The sequence below is a fragment of the Gymnodraco acuticeps genome, unplaced genomic scaffold (assembly GCF_902827175.1).
Source record: "Gymnodraco acuticeps unplaced genomic scaffold, fGymAcu1.1, whole genome shotgun sequence".
Taxonomy (NCBI): Eukaryota; Metazoa; Chordata; class Actinopteri; order Perciformes; family Bathydraconidae; genus Gymnodraco; species Gymnodraco acuticeps.
The window spans coordinates 150245-170461 of NW_022990300.1; the positions used below are offsets into that span (position 1 = coordinate 150245).

Sequence of the window (20217 nt, forward strand, 5' to 3'; positions counted from 1 at the left end):
TGTGTGTGTGTGTGTGTGTGTGTGTGTGTGTGTGTGTGTGTGTGTGTGTGTGTGTGTGTGTGTGTGTGTGTGTGTGTGTGTGTGTGGTGTGTGTGTGGTCTAGCATTACTATACTTGTGGGGACCTAAATCTGTTTACATAGTCACGTGCGGGGACTGGCTTCCCTTATGGGGACAAATTGGAGGTCCCCATAAGAGGAATCATTAATTTTAGGGTGAAGACTTGGTTAGGTTTAGGTTTAGGTTTAGGATTAGGGTTAGGGTTAGGGTAAGGTTAAGGGTAAGGGTTAGGGTTAGGGTTAGGCGTGTGTTGGTTATGGTTAAGGTTAGGATAAGTCTCCAGGAAATGCATGTAAGTCAATGTAATGTCCCCTGAAGTGATGTATACATGGTATGTGTGTGTGTGTGTGTGTGTGTGTGTGTGTGTGTGTGTGTGTGTGTGTGTGTGTGTGTGTGTGTGTGTGTGTGTGTGTGTGTGTGGTGTGTGTGTGTGTGTGTGTGTGTGTGTGTGTGTTGTGTGTGTGTGTGTGTGTGTGTGTGTGTGTGTGGTGTGAGAGATCATTTTTCATTGCTTTGCATTAATGTCATCACTCATCACATTATTTCCTGTTGTTGTTTACAAGCTTGTGTACACAACTGCAATTATTTGTATTTTATTTCACAGTTGGTACTGTTCCTAATGTTTTAATAAACTTACTCCCAATAATTTGTATTTTTTCTACTATTTATTGATGTATTATATACATTTTCACGTAATTATTGTATTTATTACTTATTAAAGTACTTCTATATTTTATGTACATTTAATTTGGACATTTATGATTATTTTCTATACACTGTATTGTATATGTTCTGGTTCTGTCATTTTGTAATTAATGAATTAACTTAGTATATTATTATTTTTTATTTGACCGATAACATTATTTATACATGTATCTATTTTTATTTTTATATTTTCTGGTACAGTGTAAACGTTATTTGTCATTCTTAATACTAAAACATATATACGATGTATTTTATTAATTTGTATATAGTTGTATTCCTAATTGATTATTTCAATTATTTAATGTAAATCTTCAAATAAATAAATGTTATTTTTAATTCATATATCGTATTTATAGGCCTAAAACATAATTGTATACCCATTTTCTGCATTGTATTACCTATATTTGTCTGCATCAAATATTTGTATCTTTACTAAGATATTATTAATTATTATTGTATTGGTTTTTTTTCTGATATAATAAATCCACATGTTCCTGTATCAGCCTCTTCATGCACTTCACATGTTGACAGGGTCTCCTTTGCACGCAGAAGCCCCTTAAATCCTGCTCCTGGTTTATTTCCCTAATATTCCTTTCGCTGATATTCCTGGTTTATTCCTGGTTTATTTGCACAGTTTATTCCAGCAGAAATCCCAGGATCGCCGTGTTTGTTTTTCCAGGTGAAGCTACAAATATTGACACAGAGCAGAAACATAAATGGTCTCTCGGGTTGGCTTTGAGGAAGGGGATAGAAACACTAGCAAAAACGCAGCTAATTATTAAACATAATTCTCCTTTAATCCACTCACCGATTCTCCTGTCAGCAGCAGTGGAGAAGCAGCTCAAGGAAACGAGGAAGAGAAGGCGGAGGAAGGAAAAAGGCTCCATGTCTCCTCTGGGTTTTTGTATTCTCTCAAGGTGTTTAAAAGGCCATTTTATTTTCTCTCTCCTCCACCGAGGTTTGGTTGGTTTTCCGGCCGCCTCAGAGTGTCTGCTCGGCGGATAGAGGAGCAGAGGAGAGCCCGGGATGGATGGATGTTGGAGGAGAGGAGAGAGGAGGCAGGGCGTTTCTGCTTCAGGAGAATCAGACCCAACTGCGTCAAGGCAGGTTTGGTTGGATAAGGTACTTCCGGTGAAGGTTTTCAAAATAAAAGTCTGGAAAATTGAGTTGTTGCATTTTCCAAAATTAAAATAAATTAAGATAAAATAGACAAGATGGATCTTTATTAAACCCCGTGGGGACATTCAGTAGTTTAACAGCAACAGGGTAAGAAGAATGAAAAACAGGACAGCACAGATTCACTCCGATTAATAAAATCAAAGATAACAATTAAAAATGATAAAATAACTATAAAATAATAAATGAATTAAAATGAACATATATACATATTAGATATATTTACATGTGTGTGTGAAAACAGTGATTACTGATGAATCACACGAATAAATGCACTGTTTAAGGAAAGATTCATCTCACATCTTGAAAATAGAAACACAATTTATTACAAACTCAACCTGTTAGCTTTTCATTTGTATGTGTTTCATTTCCTTCTTCAAACTGTCCTTTATGCATTCAACACATTGAGACTTAGACACAAATAACAGACCTTTAGAATCAAATATTTACAATGAAAGAAGCTCTGGTGCTTTCTCTCTCTCGTGCTTTACAAGAGAAACAACAACATACAAATACATCAATAACGATGTACAACAAATATTTAGAGCAAAGTTTATATTTCCATGCAGAGAAATATGAGTTGAGGTTAACATAAATGCTCCTGAGCAGTGACAGCCTCCATGGCTAAACAGACACAGGAAGGAGCGCCGCCTAAAGAAACTCCAACATCTACAGAACAACTCATGAGAAGATGTTAAAGCACATCCCATAATGTTTGATTGACAGCTGGTCTCTGTGCAGTGAAGACATGAACAATCAGCTCTCAGCAACAATGATGGACACAATGAGTTTAAGAAGTAGAAGAGTTCCTCAAATGACTTCAGGCTATTTCAGTTTACACAACTCAGCTGTGGTTCCACCATAAACCAAAACTCCAGCATGTAGCGGCTGAGTGAATGTGGTCTGGACTCTTTGGAGGAGAGTCATGGTTTCAGAGATGTTGTAGAAGGACAGAATACCTGCTCTGTGATCCAGGTACACTCCTACTCTGGAGGACCGAGGACCTGAGACGGGTGTGTTGATACTGTTGTAACAAAATGTATAACTGTTTTTCTCGTAAATTAACGCCCAGGATTTGTCATTGTATCCAAATAAACATTCATACCCATCCCCTGCTCTGCAGATATTCTTGTATGAGACTAATACATAAACTGCTCTCCCTGTACACTCCACCTCCCAGTAACAACGTCCAGTCAGACTCTCTCTACTCAGGACCTGAGGCCATGCAGTGAATCTGTCTGGGTGACTAGAATAAGACTGTTGTTGTTCCATGACTAAACCCCAAAGATAATAACAGCTCTGTGTTTGCTGTGTTTGGATCCAGAGTGACCTCCTGTGAATATGTTAAGAACCCAGCTCTGGTGGTGGGCTCTGCTGCTGGCAGTAAAACATCCACTTCAGTCGGTGAGGCGTTTGTCCATTCCTCTCTCAGGACGTCCTGTAGTTTGTCTCTGACTGCTGACAGGGCCGCGGTCAAGTCCTCAAAGTAGCTCAGAGGACGGATGTTGATGCTGGAGGAGTGTGTAGCTTCACTGAGGGCTGGCAGTGAGGGGTAGCTGAGCAGAAACTGGTTGTGATCCTCTGTGTGAGACAGCAGCTTCAGCTCAGCGTCTCTCCTCTTCAGCTCAGAGATCTCCTGCTCCAGCTTCTTCTGAAGCTCTTTGACTCGACTCACTTCACTCTTCTGCTGGGATCTGACCTGTTGCTTCACATCAGAGCTTCTTCTCTGCATGAGACGGATCAGCTCAGTGAACGTCTTCTCACTGTCCTCCACTGCTTTATCAGCAGAGCCATTGACGGCCTCCACCTCCTGCTGAAGCAGCTTCACCTCCTTCTCTCTGTCTCTCTGTTTATCTAATAATAAAATAATACAATTCAATAACGTGCTTTAACCACCAGGTGTCCCTTTATATCAGCTCTGCACCTTTATGGTGTAAATACAGCCTATCTATGAATTGGATCAAATATAAAAGTCAGCCGAATTAGTGTTGATACTGCAAGGAGACGTATTGTGTGAAAAGAAATGTAAGATGTTGTTTAATTGCTGATATATTTATGATCCACGTCACGTTTTCAGTTTTTGCGGCAGTTCTTCCTGTTTGTCTAGAAGTCTTCTCATCACGGCTCTATAAATAGAGAACTACAGCAGATATGTAATATTTAATGCAGCCGAACCGTGTATTACAATGCCGTTATGTGATGACTGTGCTGTAAACTCATGGTTTTGTGTTGGGTGTATGAGGGTTAAATGAATGGGGTTCAGTTTATGTGAGTGTGACTTTAAATCTGGGTGGAGATTCGCGGGGTTTATTGATGTGTTATAAATAGAGGGGAACATAAATGAACGTCATTGAGATTGAGGAATCAGGAGAGGCCACTAGTAAATGTGATTATTTGGAGAGGGGTCCGAGTCCGACCCTTGTCAATTAACTACAGGGGTCCCTCAGGGCTCTGTTCTTGGTCCCCTCCTCTTCTCCTTGTACACAAACTCGCTCGGATCAGTCATTAGCCCGCATGGTTTTTCATACCACTGCTACGCTGACGACACCCAATTAATTCTGTCCTTTCCCCGCTCAGAGACCCAGGTCGTCGCACGCATCTCTGCTTGTCTAGCTGACATCTCTCAGTGGATGTCTGCTCATCACCTCAAGCTCAACCTTGACAAGACTGAACTGCTTTTCCTTCCGGGAAAAGATTGTCCCACTCTTGACCTAACAATCAACATCGACACCTCTATTGTTTCCCCGACTCAGACTGCAAGGAATCTGGGTGTGACCCTAGATAACAACCTGTCCTTCCTTGCAAACATCGCTGCTACAACCCGCTGCTGCAGATACACGCTTTACAACATCAGGAAGATACGTCCCCAGCTGACCCAGAAAGCGACGCAGGTTCTGGTCCAGGCTCTCGTCATCTCACGCCTAGACTACTGCAACTCCCTCCTGGCTGGTCTACCTGCATGTGCCATCCGACCTCTGCAGCTCATCCAGAATGCAGCGGCTCGTCTGGTCTTCAACCTTCCTAAATTCTCCCACACCACTCCGCTCCTCCGCTCCCTTCACTGGCTTCCGGTAACTGCTAGAATCCACTTCAAGACACTGGTACTTGCTTACCATGCTGCGAATGGATCTGGCCCTTCCTACATCCAGGACATGGTTAAACCGTACACCCCAGCGCGTGCACTACGCTCTGCATCAGCCAAACGGCTCGCTGCACCCTCGCTGCGAAGGGGACCCAAGTTCCCATCAGCAAAAACACGTGGGTTTGCTATCCTGGCTCCAAAATGGTGGAATGAGCTCCCCATTGACATCAGGACGGCAGATAGCTTACACTTCTTCCGGCGCAGACTGAAAACTCATCTCTTTCGACTCCACCTCGAGCGATATAACTATTAACAGAGCACTTATATACTAATAAAGGACTGGCTTATCTAAAGCCAGTTGAGTAGCACTTGAAATGTTTTGGCTCTATGAAACCTGATGTACTTATATGATTCTGTTTTCTTCAAGTTTGTATTTTGTTGGTCGAACGCACTTATTGTAAGTCGCTTTGGATAAAAGCGTCAGCTAAATGCAATGTAATTATTGTACTGAATGTGATTTAATGTGTATGGGATATGTGTGATCCTAATTGTTGTATTGTTGTTGTCCTTTTTCTTCTAAGGTTAACAACCTATTTAGATTTGATTAAATCATCAAAACTAGTTGTTGTTTCCGTCCATCTTGATTCCACCCATACTGTCGGGAGATAGACAGTACAATGACTTTCAAAGAGAAAAGCAAGCACACTCGGAATAAAGTATTATTTTATTTAAAAAAAACGTTTTCAGATTTCACATCACATAAACACCAAATCCCAGCATGCATTGCGGCTAAACCATCCAATCATCGAGCTGAGGATCTTGCCTACGTCAGTTTCCGGTTTCGTTTATCACCAATGTATTTTGTTATACACACATTCCTTCACATTTACATTTAAATTTGCATTAAAGTATTTCGTTAAGCCTTCTAACATGTTTTTAAATATAACTAGGGTTCTAGTTGAAGAGTTTGTAAATTAACATGAACCGAAGCTGTTGCCTGGCAACTCAATGCACAACGTCACGTCCGTTAATTCCACATTCACACGCATGGATTAACCTCGATTTAATACATTAATGTAGCCTTTGTTTCTGCTAAAGGAGATGTCGACGAGCTGGGGCAACAAGAAAATGGGCGAAATCGAGTGTGACTATAACAAAATAAATCATTATTATATTAATATTGACAATAACAACCGACCGTGTGACAAACTAAAGAAAAAAGAACATTTTTTAGACCTTGTTTCTAATTTTAGGAGATGTCAATTAATTCCAATTTTCTCAATTTTAAAAGCCGTTATTTGCGAATTTATTTGTAATTATTTGATATTTTTCAGAAGATTTTGTCGTCATCTTACTCCAATGTTCTGTATTTTTCAAAGCCATTATTTTCCATAAATAAAGCTTATTTTTCGCATATTTTTGACAATTTTACAAAAAGGGGAATTTTTTTTGTGTTGCAGATTATTTCTCTTAGTTTGGGTACCAATGTGCATTTTTTAAATGTCACTATTTGTACTTTTTTGTGTATTAAAAAGTTGTTTTAAATAAAAAAAATGCAATCAGAAGTATTTTTATTAATGTGAAAAGTGGTGCAAACATATATTTGTAGTAGGAATATTTTTGGTGTAAATTTAGAGTGTAAACTGTTAATGTGTACATTTTGTTTATGTCATTTTTCCCCAATCGTATCAGTTTTTAAAGCCACTTTCATTAGATTTCTTCTGTAATTTAAACATCACGAACACTGTCTTTATTCACTGGTTTATTCCTATATATACAGTCTATGGTTTATTCCTGTATTTTCAAAATAAAAGATTTTCAAACAAGCAATAACAATGACCTTATTCTAGAATAACAACAGGTGTATTACCGAATACAAAAACTGTGGATTTAACACACCTCTTGTGTACTCAGTGGCGATTCTAGAGTCTGTGGGGGCCCTAGGCTAAAATTCACTGGGGGCCCCTCGAACCAGCCATCAGTGGCGCCCCAACACACTCTCCCCCCCAGAGCGGAGCAAGGCAACGAAACTTAAAATAAGAAGCAGCATTTTACGGCGCGCTATGCATGGGGCCGCCTTGAGGGGGTTTCCCGACATGTCGTTGCATTAAATGAAAGGGTGATTCATGTTGTGGACCTTCTTAATCTACCTTCTTTGGGGGCCCCCTTCTGGTCCGGGGCCCCAAGCAGTTGCCTGCCTTGCCTGTTCGCTAGCGGTGCCCCTGTGTTCACTTATACTTATCTTTAAGATGTTTTAAACACATGTTATCAAAGTGGAATTAAACCAGAGGAAAGCAAACGAGGGAAGAGAATACAAAAAATGACTTCTCGTCTCTTTGGTGGCGTCTAGAATGTTTTTCATTCATAAAAACGAATGAATCAAAGAAAACGACAAACAATCATTTGGCCTGAATCTCTCTCAAACACGATGCCCTCTTTAGTCCAGCATCATCATTTATATATTTACAAACGTTTACATATGTTACCGCAAAAAAAAAAAAAAAAATATATATATATATATTCTCCTATAAATATGGAATATATTTTCAACAGCAGTGCATGGTAGTATTGGTGATATATTGAATATTCTAAATGTGGAATATTACATTTGTCTCAGTGAACTTCACAGTTTGTACAGAATATCAGTATGACAATACTACACCCTCTGTCCTTAGACCCTCACATCGTACAAGGAAACAATTCCGGAGAAAACCCACAGTTTTAAAGGGAAAAATGGGAGAAACCTCAGGGAGAGCAACAGAGGAGGGATCCCTCTCCCAGGACGGACAGACGTGCAATAGATGCCGTGTGTAAATTGAAAAGATAATACATTTGCAACATAGGTAGTCCAAATGTTTGGAAATGCATGTGTGTATAATAGGAGGATGAATCCACGAGGATATCCATCCAGGACCTATGATCCAGGACCACAGCCACGACTCAAGATCCAGGGCTCGCGATCCAGGACACAGGACCGCAGGATCATCCATGACTCCGGATCCCGGCGTATATAGACACCAAAAAGAAAGACATTTGGGGAAGCTGGGTTAATCGGAACATGAGAGTACACAGACAGAGACAGAGAGAAGGAAGAAGTAAGATGTCCCCCGACAAACTAAGCCTATATCAGAAAAACTAGGGGTTGAATCTAATCAGCCCTAACTATAAGCTTTATCAAAAAGGAAGGTCTTAAGCGCACTCTTAAAAACGGATAGGGTGTCTGCCGCCCGAACACAAACTGGAAGCTGATTCCACAAATGTGGAGCTTGATAATAAAAGGCTCTGGCTCCCATTGTACTTTTAGAGACTCTAGGAACAACCAACAACCCTGCATTCTTGGAACGCAATGCCCTAGTAGGACAGTAGGGTATAATGAGTTCTTTAAGGTAAGATGGCGCCTGCCCATTAAGGGCTTTGTAGGCGAGAAGACTAATTAAAAATTATATCCTGTGTTCTATAGAGAGCCAGTGTAAGGCAGCCAGAACAGGAGTAATGTGGTACCTTTTCCTAACTCTGGTTAGTACACGAGCTGCAGCATTTTGAATCAGCTGAAGCGACTTGACTGACTTCTTGGTACACCCTGATAATAAAGAGTTACAATAATCCAGCCTTGAAGTAACAAATGCATGGACTAGTTTCTCTGCATCGTTTTGAGGCAAGATATGCCTGATTTTTGCAATGTTACGTAGATGGAAGTAGGCGGTCCTTGAAATAGATTTTATGTGGGCGTTAAAGGATAAATCCTGATCAAATATAACACCAAGATTCCTTACAGTCTCACTGGAGGCCAAATTAATGCCATCCATAGTTAGTATATCTTTAGATAATTTGTTTCGTAGATTATTCGGGCCGAGTACAATAACTTCAGTTTTGGTCGTGTTTAACATCAAAAAGTTTAAGGTCATCCACGTTTTCAAGTCCTTGAGGCAGTCTTGAATTTTATTTAGATGATTAATTTCATCAGGCTTGATTGATAAATATAGTTGAGTATCATCCGCATAACAATGAAAGTTTACAGAATGATTCCTTATAATATTGCCTAACGGAAGCATATATAATGTGAACAAAATAGGTCCGAGCACTGAGCCCTGTGGCACTCCATGGCTAACTTTGGTTTGCGTGGAAGATTCATCATTGACACGTACAAACTGAGAGCGTTCAGATAGATAGGACCTAAACCATTCTAAAGCAGTTCCCTGTATGCCAACTAAGTGCTCTAGTCTTTGCAATAGGATATCATGGTCGATAGTATCAAATGCAGCACTGAGATCGAGAAAACAAGAATAGAGACAAGTCCTTTGTCTGAGGCTATTAGAATGTCATTTGTGACTTTAACCAGAGCTGTCTCTGTGCTATGATGTGTTCTAAAGCCAGACTGAAAATCTTCAAATGAATCATTGTTTTTTAAGTAATCACACAGCTGTTTTGCGACCGCTTTCTCAAGAATTTTTGAGAGGAACGGAAGATTAGAAATAGGTCTATAGTTGGCTAAAACCTCTGGATCGAGGTTGTGCTTTTTAAGAAGCGGTTTTATCACTGCTACTTTGAATGATTGTGAAACTTTAGGCATCAGAACTATTTAGTTCTCATGAACTAAGTACAGATCGCATTCACACCGGAAAAAGTCCCTGGGGGTGGATTAGGCAAATGAAGCCGCTGACATCACTTCTTCTTTTTCTGCTTTGGGTTTACTGGCAGACCGCCAACAACTTCACGGCGTATACTGCCGCCCAAAATCCCCGGCCGGAAGTCCCCGGAGTTAGGGACTGGCTTCAGTAGAAGCTGCTGGGACTCCTAGTTTTATTTTGTGTTGCCATAAGTTAGTCTCTCTGCGTTTCTGCGCTGTGCTAATGCTAATAATAATGCAATGCGAGGATAATAAAATGGCAGCTTCACAAAACATTTTGGGAGTTTTACGGGGCGTGGTTTGCAATCCGCCCAGCCAATCAGACATAGGAACCTTTTTCTCCCACGAAAGTACCTGCTCTCTAGCAGGGACTGAAAAGGGGGTAAAAAGGTTCTCATGAACTCATTTAGTTCCTGGGGCTTTTTGGTGTGAACGCAAATATATCGTAGTTCTGGTGAACTATTGTGGGAAAAGTACTCCGGTGTGAACGCGGCTATAGCCTGATAATAAAGACATATTCATAATATTTAAGAAAGAAGTGCTAATTAATGGAAAAACTTCCTTCAACAGCTTAGTTGGAATTGGGTCTAAGATACATGTTGATGGTTTAGAAGAGAGAATCATTGAATTTAATTGTTCAAGGTTTATGGCTGAAAAGCATTCTACTTTACTATATATTGTAATATTAGAACTTACGTTTCCAGGAGCTGTTGATAACACTATACTGGTCAAAGGCAAGAGGTCATTAATTGTGTTTCTAAGAGTAACAATTTTATTATTAAAAAAGCACATAAAATCATTACTACTGAGTGCTATGGGAATAGAAGGCTCAATCAAGCTGTGGCTCTCTGTCAGCCTGGCTACAGTGCTGAAAAGAAATCTTCCATTATTCTTATTCTCATCTATTAATGAAGAGTAGTAGGCTGCTCTCGCTTTACGCAGTGCTTTCTTATATTCATTGAGAGTAATATGCCAAATTAAACGAGATTCTTCAAGTTTAGTGGAACGCCATATCCTTTCAAGTTGTCTCGACTTTTGCTTTATTTTGTGGGTTTCGGCATTATGCCATGGAGCTAATCGATGTTGTTTTTTTTTTATTTTATTTTTTTTCAAAGGAGCATACATGCTTTTATTTTGAAAATCTGACAGATACACATTTTTATTTTTCAAAATCTGACAGATCCACGCTTTTATTTTGAAAATCTGACCGATACATGCTTTTATTTTGGAAATCTGACAGATACATGCTTTTATTTTGAAAATCTGATAGATACATGCTTTTATTTTGAAAGTCAGACGGATACATGCTTTTATTCTTGACATCCTTAAGTGTCAATATTTGGCAAATCAATATTTATTTGATATCTTTAATCATAATGTCTGCAGTCCTGATGGTCTTTTAAAGATTTCTTAACACCATACATTAAACTGAGCTTTTATTGAGCTGTTCATATTTGCATTATCAGAGTTTTATAATCAAACACTCACTATTGTGTCCAACCCTTAGACGTGTCCTCGTACGTGAAATCCACCCGAACCTGAGGAGAAAAGGGACAAACGTTTTATTCACCGGCAGAAATTAAGACTTAAAAAAGACTTGAAGTGTTTAAATGACTCCATGACTGTCAGGAAATAATTTCACCCTCTCACGCAGCTGACCAACCTTGAGCAGCTGTTATCTCCCTTAAGGAGGGGCTGCCCTAGCAAGTTGTTGTTGTTGTTACCCGTTTGTGACCGGGCAACTCTCTGTCAGAGACAGTTATTGTTGTGGGACACCTGGAACACATCCTTCTCGGGGTGTAGATGACCCCGAGCCATAAGCGACAACAAATGTGATTCAGTGTCCCTCAGCAGTTTAGTCTAACTAATGAAGAATATTGATTATTACACTCTGAACTAGTTAAAACCTAGAACTAGAGAAGGGGTCTTCAGAATTGATTGTGGCATCTCAACCGTGTGGTCAACTCGTGGCCCGTGACATGTCTTGTGAATTCTCCGACCGAAGCTCCAAATAAACAGTCAGTGTTTGCCATCAAAGCTCCAGCTCTCCTCGTGTCTCTCTGAGTCCTGTCAACAATTGCTTCAGAAGTTTCCCCCACAATGACCAGAATAATCTACCATCCTTGAAGATACTCTTGTGAGTTAAACACTATTTCAGGTTGATAACCACACTGGAATATTGTCAAAACTCAAGATTTAAATCCATAATCCTCAAACAAAGACTGCTTTATAGATAATTGGATTGATTTCAAGACATTTCTGTATTTAATGAAGCGTGTAGATTAGAATCCGTAGTGAGAGAGCGTACCTTTCCCAGAAGGCCAGTGGTGGCGCCAGGGTATTCTTTCACACACACATACGGGTATTGGGCCGAGGGCGACACCGTACTTCCGGTATCCGCCGTTTTACGCAAGGTGCAAGCAGGCCAAGGGTTTAGCCGTACACCGTCTAGGTGTTGCTAAGCTTCCTGTACTGAATATCATAGTCTATTGCCTTAATCAATATCTAGTAAACTCTAAAATACCACATATATGCAATGGCATGATAATATTATTGTGACAAGTGGGGTATTCACCTGGTGTTTGCAGAAATTAGACGTAGATGCAGCCAAAATCGACGAAGGCCACTTTCGAGGGTCGTTTTTACATATATCTGCAGGCAGTCTGTAAGGGAAATCCGACAACCCACACAGCTCTAGTTTATGCTGGTAACGACCTAGAGCACACCCCTCAAGTCCAGAGATGTAATCCGAAGACATGCAGCGATTTCTTCGGTCGTTAATTCAGAAAAAAAACCTAGTGCGCTCTGCCTGGCTACATTAGCTAGCTGTTTATATTTGCACTTCCAGGATATTTGCACCTTCATGAAAATGGCGTATTTATATATATATATATATATATGGCGCGTGTTGCATTGTGGGTAGCTCGTGACGTCACTGTGTGTGAAAGAATGGCTGAGGTAGGCTACAGCAGGCTACAGCCATACCAAGAAATGGCTTAGCCCCACCTTAACCCCACCATGAAAAATGATAAAGTAACCAAAAATAAAGTCCGCCAACTCGCGCGGAGTAAATTGCACAGACAGCAGTTAGTCAGATTGATTTCAGTAGCCACTTGTCTGGAAATACCGAAGACTAGAAACTGTTTTGAAAACTGTTGTGACGTAGTGATCGTCTTCTCAATAGAACATCTTTGATAATGTCTTCTGGCCAATCAGAATCAAGATAACGGCGTAGTGTTGTTGCAGGAAGTCCCGACGGAGAATACTTTTGCTGTAGTACATCTCTATATACATCGATACAACATTACGTGTTGATAGAAATCAACACGTAATGAAATAAGACCCCACGGTTTGATGATTGATAGATGTGTGGGCTGTCTTTCATTTTGACACACAGAACAATGGGGGCTATCCACCCTTATCCACAATGTAAAGTAATTCACAGCCTCCTCCCTCTTCTCTCTGTGAGGAGCAGCAGGTTCAGCTTTCAGAACAAAGTAACACAAAACTAAAATGGCATTCATTTTTTTTAAACATGTCGTGTAGTAATAGATTTATTTATTTCTCTTCTCAAGAGAGTACCAGAATGTGTATTTTATGTTAGTATTTAAAAAAATCTCCTGGGAGGGCATCCCCCCAGACCCGCCTGCAGAGGTTGGGTTTTCAGCATGTCAACTCTTTCACCTGTGGGGAAGTTGCAGGATTGGCTCCAGGTCGCCCTTTTTATTTACTACAAGACAAATGTGCCTTTTTATTTCATACAGTTCAATTTGGATTGAGACAGGGAAATAATCTAAACCTCACACGTGGCGTTTCACTTTCAAGGGGGGCGATATAGAGTGTATGTAATTACATCGCAAATACTGACTTGAGCCCCACCACTGTATGGGTTAGCCCTACCATAGATTACCCAACAAAAATACTCTGGAGCCGCCACTACAGAAGGCCTTTGTGTTTGGAGAGCAGTCCTCCTCCATTCTTCACCGCGACGTCCAGAGTGCGTCTGTGGAGCTCCACGAGAGACACACTGAACTCATAGCTGAGGAGGAGGAGAGGAAACATTAACAATCATCAGCTGCTAAAATACTACGTTTAAAAGCACAAGGCGCTTTCACACCGGAGTACTTTTCCCAGGAATAGTTCCTGGGATTTTGCGTTCACACCAAAAAGATCTGGTACTAGAACTTTTTTTGCGAACCTTTTCACCCCTTTTTAATCCCTGCTAGAGTGGTGGGACTTTCCCAGGGAGGAAAAGGTTCCAATTGCTGATTGGCTGGGCGAATTGCAAACCACGCCCCGTAAAACTCTGAAAAGTTTTTGTGAAGCCGCCATTTTATTTGCTGGCATTAGCATTATTAGCATTAGCATTAGCGCAGCGCTGAAACGCAGAGAGACTAACTTATGGCAACACAAAAGAAAACATGGGAGCGGTGGAGTGATGAGGAGGTGTCGGCGTTCTGGCGATTTACTCGGAAGGCTTCAGTAGAAGCTGCTGGGAGTCCGGGGACTTCGGGTGGCAGTATACGCCGTGAAGTTGTTTGCTGCCTGCCAGTAAACCCAAAGCAGAAGAAGAAGAAGTGACGTCAGCGGCTCCCTCAGGGACTTATTCCGGTGTGAACGCGATTTACTACATAGTTCCAGGAAATAAAAGTTCCGGGAACTATTCCTGGGAAAAGTACTTGGTGTGAAAGCGCCAATAGTAGGAACGGGGGAGTCGGAGGAAGAGGCGGCAGGTTGAGGGTTTGTTTTCTTGTTCTTGTTAACCTGCACTGAAGAGGGGGAGGAGGAGAGGGAGGGTTTTTGTCCAAGCACGGCACCTGAGATTAAATCAGATTCAGAATCAGTGTAGAATCTGTGTTATATAATCATGTACAATGCCTTGTCTTTTTAGGCTGCTGCAACGCAAACATTTCCCAAATTGGTATCAATAAAGTACTTCTTATCTTATCTTACCCTCAGAGCCATCTTCCTCTTCAGTGTGCAGCTCGGGCCGGAGTTCTTGAGGGGGAAACGCTGATTTAACGTAATTTCATCGGCCTCCAGAAGGCGAGTCAGCGGCACCATCAAAATGCCCAACGTACACTCGTGTTTCTCGTCTTTCACCTGACAACGTCATTGTTTTTGTCTTGAGTGTCTCGCCTTTACTGCGAATAATGTTTAGACTAGAGCAGCAAAGAAAATATTCAAAAAGACTCACAGAGACTTTTTGTAGACAGTTTGCAGAATCAAACCATTACATTTTAGCATTTTTGATTACATCTTTATGAATAAGTACAACTGTTTCCTGCTCTCTCTCGCTCTATATAAAGTGAGGGTTTGAGATAATTTAATCTTTAATATGGACACAGAGATTGACATCTTCTTTGTTCACTGAATCGTCAAAATTAAGATCCAGAGTCTCTCCACAGACTGTCTCGCCTCTACTGCTCATAAAGTTTGGACTAGAGCAGCAAAGAAAATATTTTAAAACGACAAATTGAGCGTCCGTACCTCGACCTCCAGCTCCTGGCTGCGGGGGTTATGGACAGGAAGGTGAACGCCTCCTCCCACACCGGCTCATTGGTCTTATATCGGGTCTGAAGGAGGAAACAACAACAGAGAGGAGGTAGAGGGATATGTATAATATTTTTCTAGTTCTCTACCTGTGTTTTTAATTCTTGTTGTTATGCACCATGACACCAAGTCAAATTCCTCGGAGGCTACGTGTAAACCTACCTGGTAATAAACCTGTTTCTGATTCTGATTAACTACTACAACTAATGGTGAGCTGAAATATTGTACGTTTATCGAAACTAAAACTATTATTTAGAAACCAGATCATTAATTTCTCTAAGGTACAATGCCATGTATTTTTATGCTGCTGCAACGCAAACATTTCCCAACATTAGTATCAATAAAGTCCTTCTTATCTTGTCGTATCTTTATCTCTGAATATTCTGTTGTGCAAATAGTCTTCAAGTGATAGTCTTTTCACATTAAAAGCACCGTCCAATTACAAACATTGCACCAGTTTTTACATATCTATCAATATGTTGACATACATACAGTGTATTCTGTGTTAACCACCATGCACTCTAACATTACTGTGCATACATATCTATATATGCAAAGCACCACCTGTTCATGTTTTTATGAACCACACTCTGTGATTATGGCGCTGTTTATATTGAATATGCAGCTTTTGTTATGATTGCATCATAGACTTTTATATGCAGTCGCTGTACTTTTCTTTCCACTCTTTATTGCAAATTCTGCAAGGCGAGTTCTCCAGAAAAACTCTCATCTTATATCCCTATAATTCAGCAATTTGTGAGATAAATTGCTGGGGGGGTTTAAGTAAGTTGTAGTGGTTTATAAGAAGAGGTAAACCGTGCATAAAAAGGTAAGTTTGTCGCAAAAGTAAAACATATCACTGATATAAAATAATCTCTTCATACTTAGGGTACATTTGGTACAAACTCATGCTTAGCAGCCACAAATTAGTCATATTTACGAGATAATAAGGTGAAATGTGAACAATTTAAGATGTAGTTTTGGATTTTAAAAGGGTAAAAGCACTGGGGATGTATTTTAAATAAACCGGAATTACCCTGGTAACATCATTAGGAGAGGACTCTTTAAAGTAGAGACACTACATACTGATATACACCTGAACATCAGCAGGAGAGGACTCTTTAAAGTAGAGACACTACATACTGATATACACCTGAACATCAGCAGGAGAGGACTCTTTAAAGCAGAGACACTACATACTGATATACACCTGAACATCAGCAGGAGAGGACTCTTTAAAGTAGAGACACTACATACTGATAAACACCTGAACATCAGCAGGAGAGGACTCTTTAAAGTAGAGACACTACATACTGATATACACCTGAACATCAGCAGGAGAGGACTCTTTAAAGTAGGGACACTATATACTGATATACACCTGCACATCAGCAGGAGAGGACTCTTTAAAGTAGACACTACATACTGATATACACCAGAACATCAGCAGGAGAGGACTCTTTAAAGTAGAGACACTACATACTGATATACACCTGAACATCAGCAGGAGAGGACTCTTTAAAGTAGAGACACTACATACTGATATACACCTGAATATCAGCAAGAGAGGACTCTTTAAAGTAGAGACACTACATACTGATATACACCTGAACATCAGCAGGAGAGGACTCTTTAAAGTAGATACACTACATACTGAAATACACCTGCACACCAGCAGGAGAGGACTCTTTAAAGTAGACACTACATACTGATATACACCTGGACATCAGCAGGAGAGGACTCTTTAAAGTAGAGACACTACATACTGATATACACCTGAACATCAGCAGGAGAGGACTCTTTAAAGTAGAGACACTACATACTGATATACACCTGAACATCAGCAGGAGAGGACTCTTTAAAGTAGAGACACGACATACTGATATACACCTGAACATCAGCAGGAGAGGACTCTTTAAAGTAGACACTACATACTGATATACACATTCATTTATAATTGTTTTCTTAATCCTAAAAATAAATTAAAAAAACAACACTGAGATGTTTTCCTCTTAGCTCTTTTATTAACAAGAAAAACCCCAACATTTTATTTTTTACAGACATGTAAATGTGGCACTCGTCTCACGTCTTGAAAATAGAAACACCATTTATTACAAACTCAACCTGTTAGCTTTTCTTTTAATGTGTGTTATTTCCTTCTTCAAAATGTCCTTTATGCATTCAACACATTGAGACTTAGTAACAAACATTAACAGCAAAAACAAAAACAAAAGACATTTCTAATAAAATATCTTCAATGAAAGAAGCTCTGGTGCTTTCTCTCTCTGGTGCTTTACAAGAGAAACACCAACACACAAATAAATCAATATCGATATTCAACACAAATTTAGAGCAAAGTTTACATTTACTCATGAAAAGATGTTAAAGCACATCCCATAATGTTTGATTGACAGCTGATCTCTGTGCAGTGAAGACATGAACAATCAGCTCTCAGCAACAATGATGGACACGAAGTAGAGAAGAGTTCCTCAAATGTCTTCAGGCTATTTCAGTTTACACAACTCAGCTGCGTCTCCATCATCACAAACCCAAACTCCAGCATGTAGCGGCTGAGTGAATGTGGTCTGGACTCTTTGGAGGAGAGTCATGGTTTGAGAGACGCTGTAGAAGGACAGAATACCTGCTCTGTGATCCAAGTACACTCCTACTCTGGAGGACTGAGGACCTGAGACGGTAGTTTCGATATTGTTGTAACAAAATGAATATCTGTTTTGTTTACAATCTAACGCCCAGGATTTGTCATTGAATCCAAATCTACACCCATCCCCTTCTCTGCGGATATTCTTGTATGAGACTGCTACACAAACTCTTCCCCCTCTCCGCTCCACCTCCCAGTAACAACGTCCAGTCAGACTCCCTCTACTCAGGACCTGAGGCCATTCAGTGAATCTGTCTGGGTGACTAGAATAAGACTGTTGTTGTTTCATGAGTCTTGCTTTTCTGCTCCCCTCAGATATTAACAGAAATGCATATGCTGTGTTTGGATCCAGAGTGATCTCCTGTGAATATGTTAAGAACCCAGCTCTGGTGGTGGGTTCTGCTGCTGGCAGTAAAACATCCACTTCAGTCGATGAGACGTTTGTCCATTCCTCTCTCAGGACGTCCTGTAGTTTGTCTCTGACTGCTGACAGGGCCGCCGTCAAGTCCTCAAAGTAGCTCAGAGGACGGATGTTGATGCTGGAGGAGTGTGTAGCTTCACTGAGGGCTGGCAGTGAGGGGTAGCTGTGCAGAAACTGGTTGTGATCCTCTGTGTGAGACAGCAGCTTCAGCTCAGCCATCTCCTGCTCCAGCTTCTTCTGAAGCTCTTTGACTCGACTCACTACTCTCTTCTGCTGGGATCTGACCTGCTGCTTCACATCAGAGCTTCTCTTCTCCATGAGACGGATCAGCTCAGTGAACATCTTCTCACTGTCCTCCACTGCTTTATCAGCAGAGCCATTGACGGCCTTCACCTCCTGCTGAAGCAGCTTCACCTCCTTCTCTCCGTCCTGGATTCTCTGCTGGATGTTTAGTCGACTCCCCTCCAGCTCTCTCTGCCTCTCAGTCCTCTCTGCTGCAGCTGACACTGTGTCGTGGCCTTTGTGTTCGTCCACAGAGCAGAGATAACAGATACTCTGCTGATCAGTGCGGCAGAACAGCTTCATCACCTCGCCGTGACGAGAGCAGATGTTCTCCTGGAGCTTCTTGGAGGGCTCCACCAGCTTGTGTTTTTTAAACGTAGCTGCGTCAAAGTGAGGCTGGAGGTGTTTGTCACAATAAGAGGCCAGACACTGCAGACAGGACTTACAGGCTCTCAGTTTTCTCCCAGTGCAGACATCACAGGCCACATCTTCAGCTCCAGCATAGCAGTGATCAGCAGGAGCAGCTTGGAGTCCAGTCTTCTTCAGCTTCTCCACTAAAGCTGCTAACATGGTGTTCTTCAGCAGGACAGGCCTCGGTGTGAAGCTATTTCTACACTGAGGGCAGCTGTAGACTTCCTTCTCATCCTCTCCATCCCAGTGGGTTTTAATACAGTCCATGCAGTAGTTGTGTCCACAGGAAGTAGTCACCGGATCCTTTAGTAGATCCAGACAGATCGAACAAGAGAAGGTTTCTCGGTCCAACTGAACTCCTTTCTGCGCCATTTCACCTCTCAGTGACAGCGAGTGTCTGAGTTTTACTTCCTGAGAGCTGAAACTAGTGTGAGTGTGATCTGAATAGCATGTGTGTGTGCAGTGAATCACTCGTTACACCCATCCTGCAGCTGCAGCTCTACAGGGGAGGGAACCAGGAAGTATGACGCAATTCATAAGGGGGAGCGTTGTTAAAGAGACAGTACGTTCCAAAGTCCACTCTCTGCCTCCTTCAGTAAATGTGAGAGTTCAGTATCAGGCTGATCCAACTGTGAAAACACAAGGTGCTTTGAAGGCTGACTTAATGAGCGATTTATTTTCTAAATATATGGAGAGGCGAAGTCCCTCCCCTTCCGAAAGCCTCCATGGGACCCCGGAAGCGGAAAATTATACATTGAAGTCAATGGAGAGAGAAAGGTTATCTTTTGATCCCGTTTGAATTGTGCCACGAATGACACATATGATGTTTGTCAATTTAAAAGAACATTTTGCAAGTCAAAAAAATAAAAACGTGTCGTAAAACTGTGAAGTTACACATTTTTTCGTGTGAAACCGCTCAGTGAACTACAGGTCTCTGGTCTCGCATAATACGCGTCACCAACATAAAGATGGCCGTCACGTTAGCACATTTCACCACATTCTTTCAGAATGAGAATAAAAGTATTTTACGAGGTGAAAATCACTACAAGTCTAGGCACGTTGAGAGCTGTACCTATATGAAAGGGGAGTTAGTCGGTTCTGTAAGAGCCAGCATGCGGGACCGGCTTTACAAGGTTTCGGTGAGTAATATGAGTGCAATGTGTAACGTTAATGTCAGCTAGCTAACATTAGCTAACAAGGTACACTAACGTGTTTTGTTTTAGCAACTAGTTTTCTCCTTAA

At 41.0% G+C, this 20217-nt stretch overlaps 2 protein-coding genes across 6 annotated transcripts in view; both read right to left on the reverse strand.

Annotated features, from left to right (window-relative positions):
• Positions 1 to 1866, reverse strand: part of LOC117550270 (receptor-type tyrosine-protein phosphatase N2-like) — an 86694-nt gene extending 84828 nt beyond the window's left edge. Inside the window, exon 1 of the mRNA XM_034222647.1 lies at positions 1573 to 1866. Within this exon, the coding sequence (XP_034078538.1) occupies positions 1573 to 1651 (79 nt within the window). The 5' untranslated portion in view covers positions 1652 to 1866. The remainder of the gene's footprint in view (positions 1 to 1572) is intronic.
• Positions 1867 to 3164: 1298 nt separating this feature from the next.
• LOC117550274 (E3 ubiquitin/ISG15 ligase TRIM25-like) lies at positions 3165 to 19479 on the reverse strand. 5 transcript variants are annotated; one of them, XM_034222659.1, is made up of 2 exons: positions 18700 to 19479; positions 3165 to 3771 (listed from the first exon to the last, which is right to left on the reverse strand). In XM_034222659.1, the coding sequence occupies exons 1-2, from the start codon at positions 19345 to 19347 to the stop codon at positions 3187 to 3189; spliced, it is 1233 nt and encodes a 410-aa protein (XP_034078550.1). In that variant the 5' UTR covers positions 19348 to 19479; the 3' UTR covers positions 3165 to 3186. The 5 variants fall into 5 exon arrangements, with proteins under 5 accessions (XP_034078550.1, XP_034078548.1, XP_034078547.1 ...); XM_034222657.1 differs by having other exon boundaries at positions 3165 to 3768; positions 18697 to 19479; XM_034222656.1 differs by having other exon boundaries at positions 3165 to 3741; positions 18670 to 19479.
• Between the last annotated feature and the right edge of the window lie 738 nt (positions 19480 to 20217).

Coding starts and splice junctions, on each gene's coding strand:
- LOC117550274 (XM_034222655.1), bottom strand. CDS start 19,347: ATGGCGCAGAAAGGAGTTCAGTTGGACCGAGAAACCTTCTCTTGTTCG.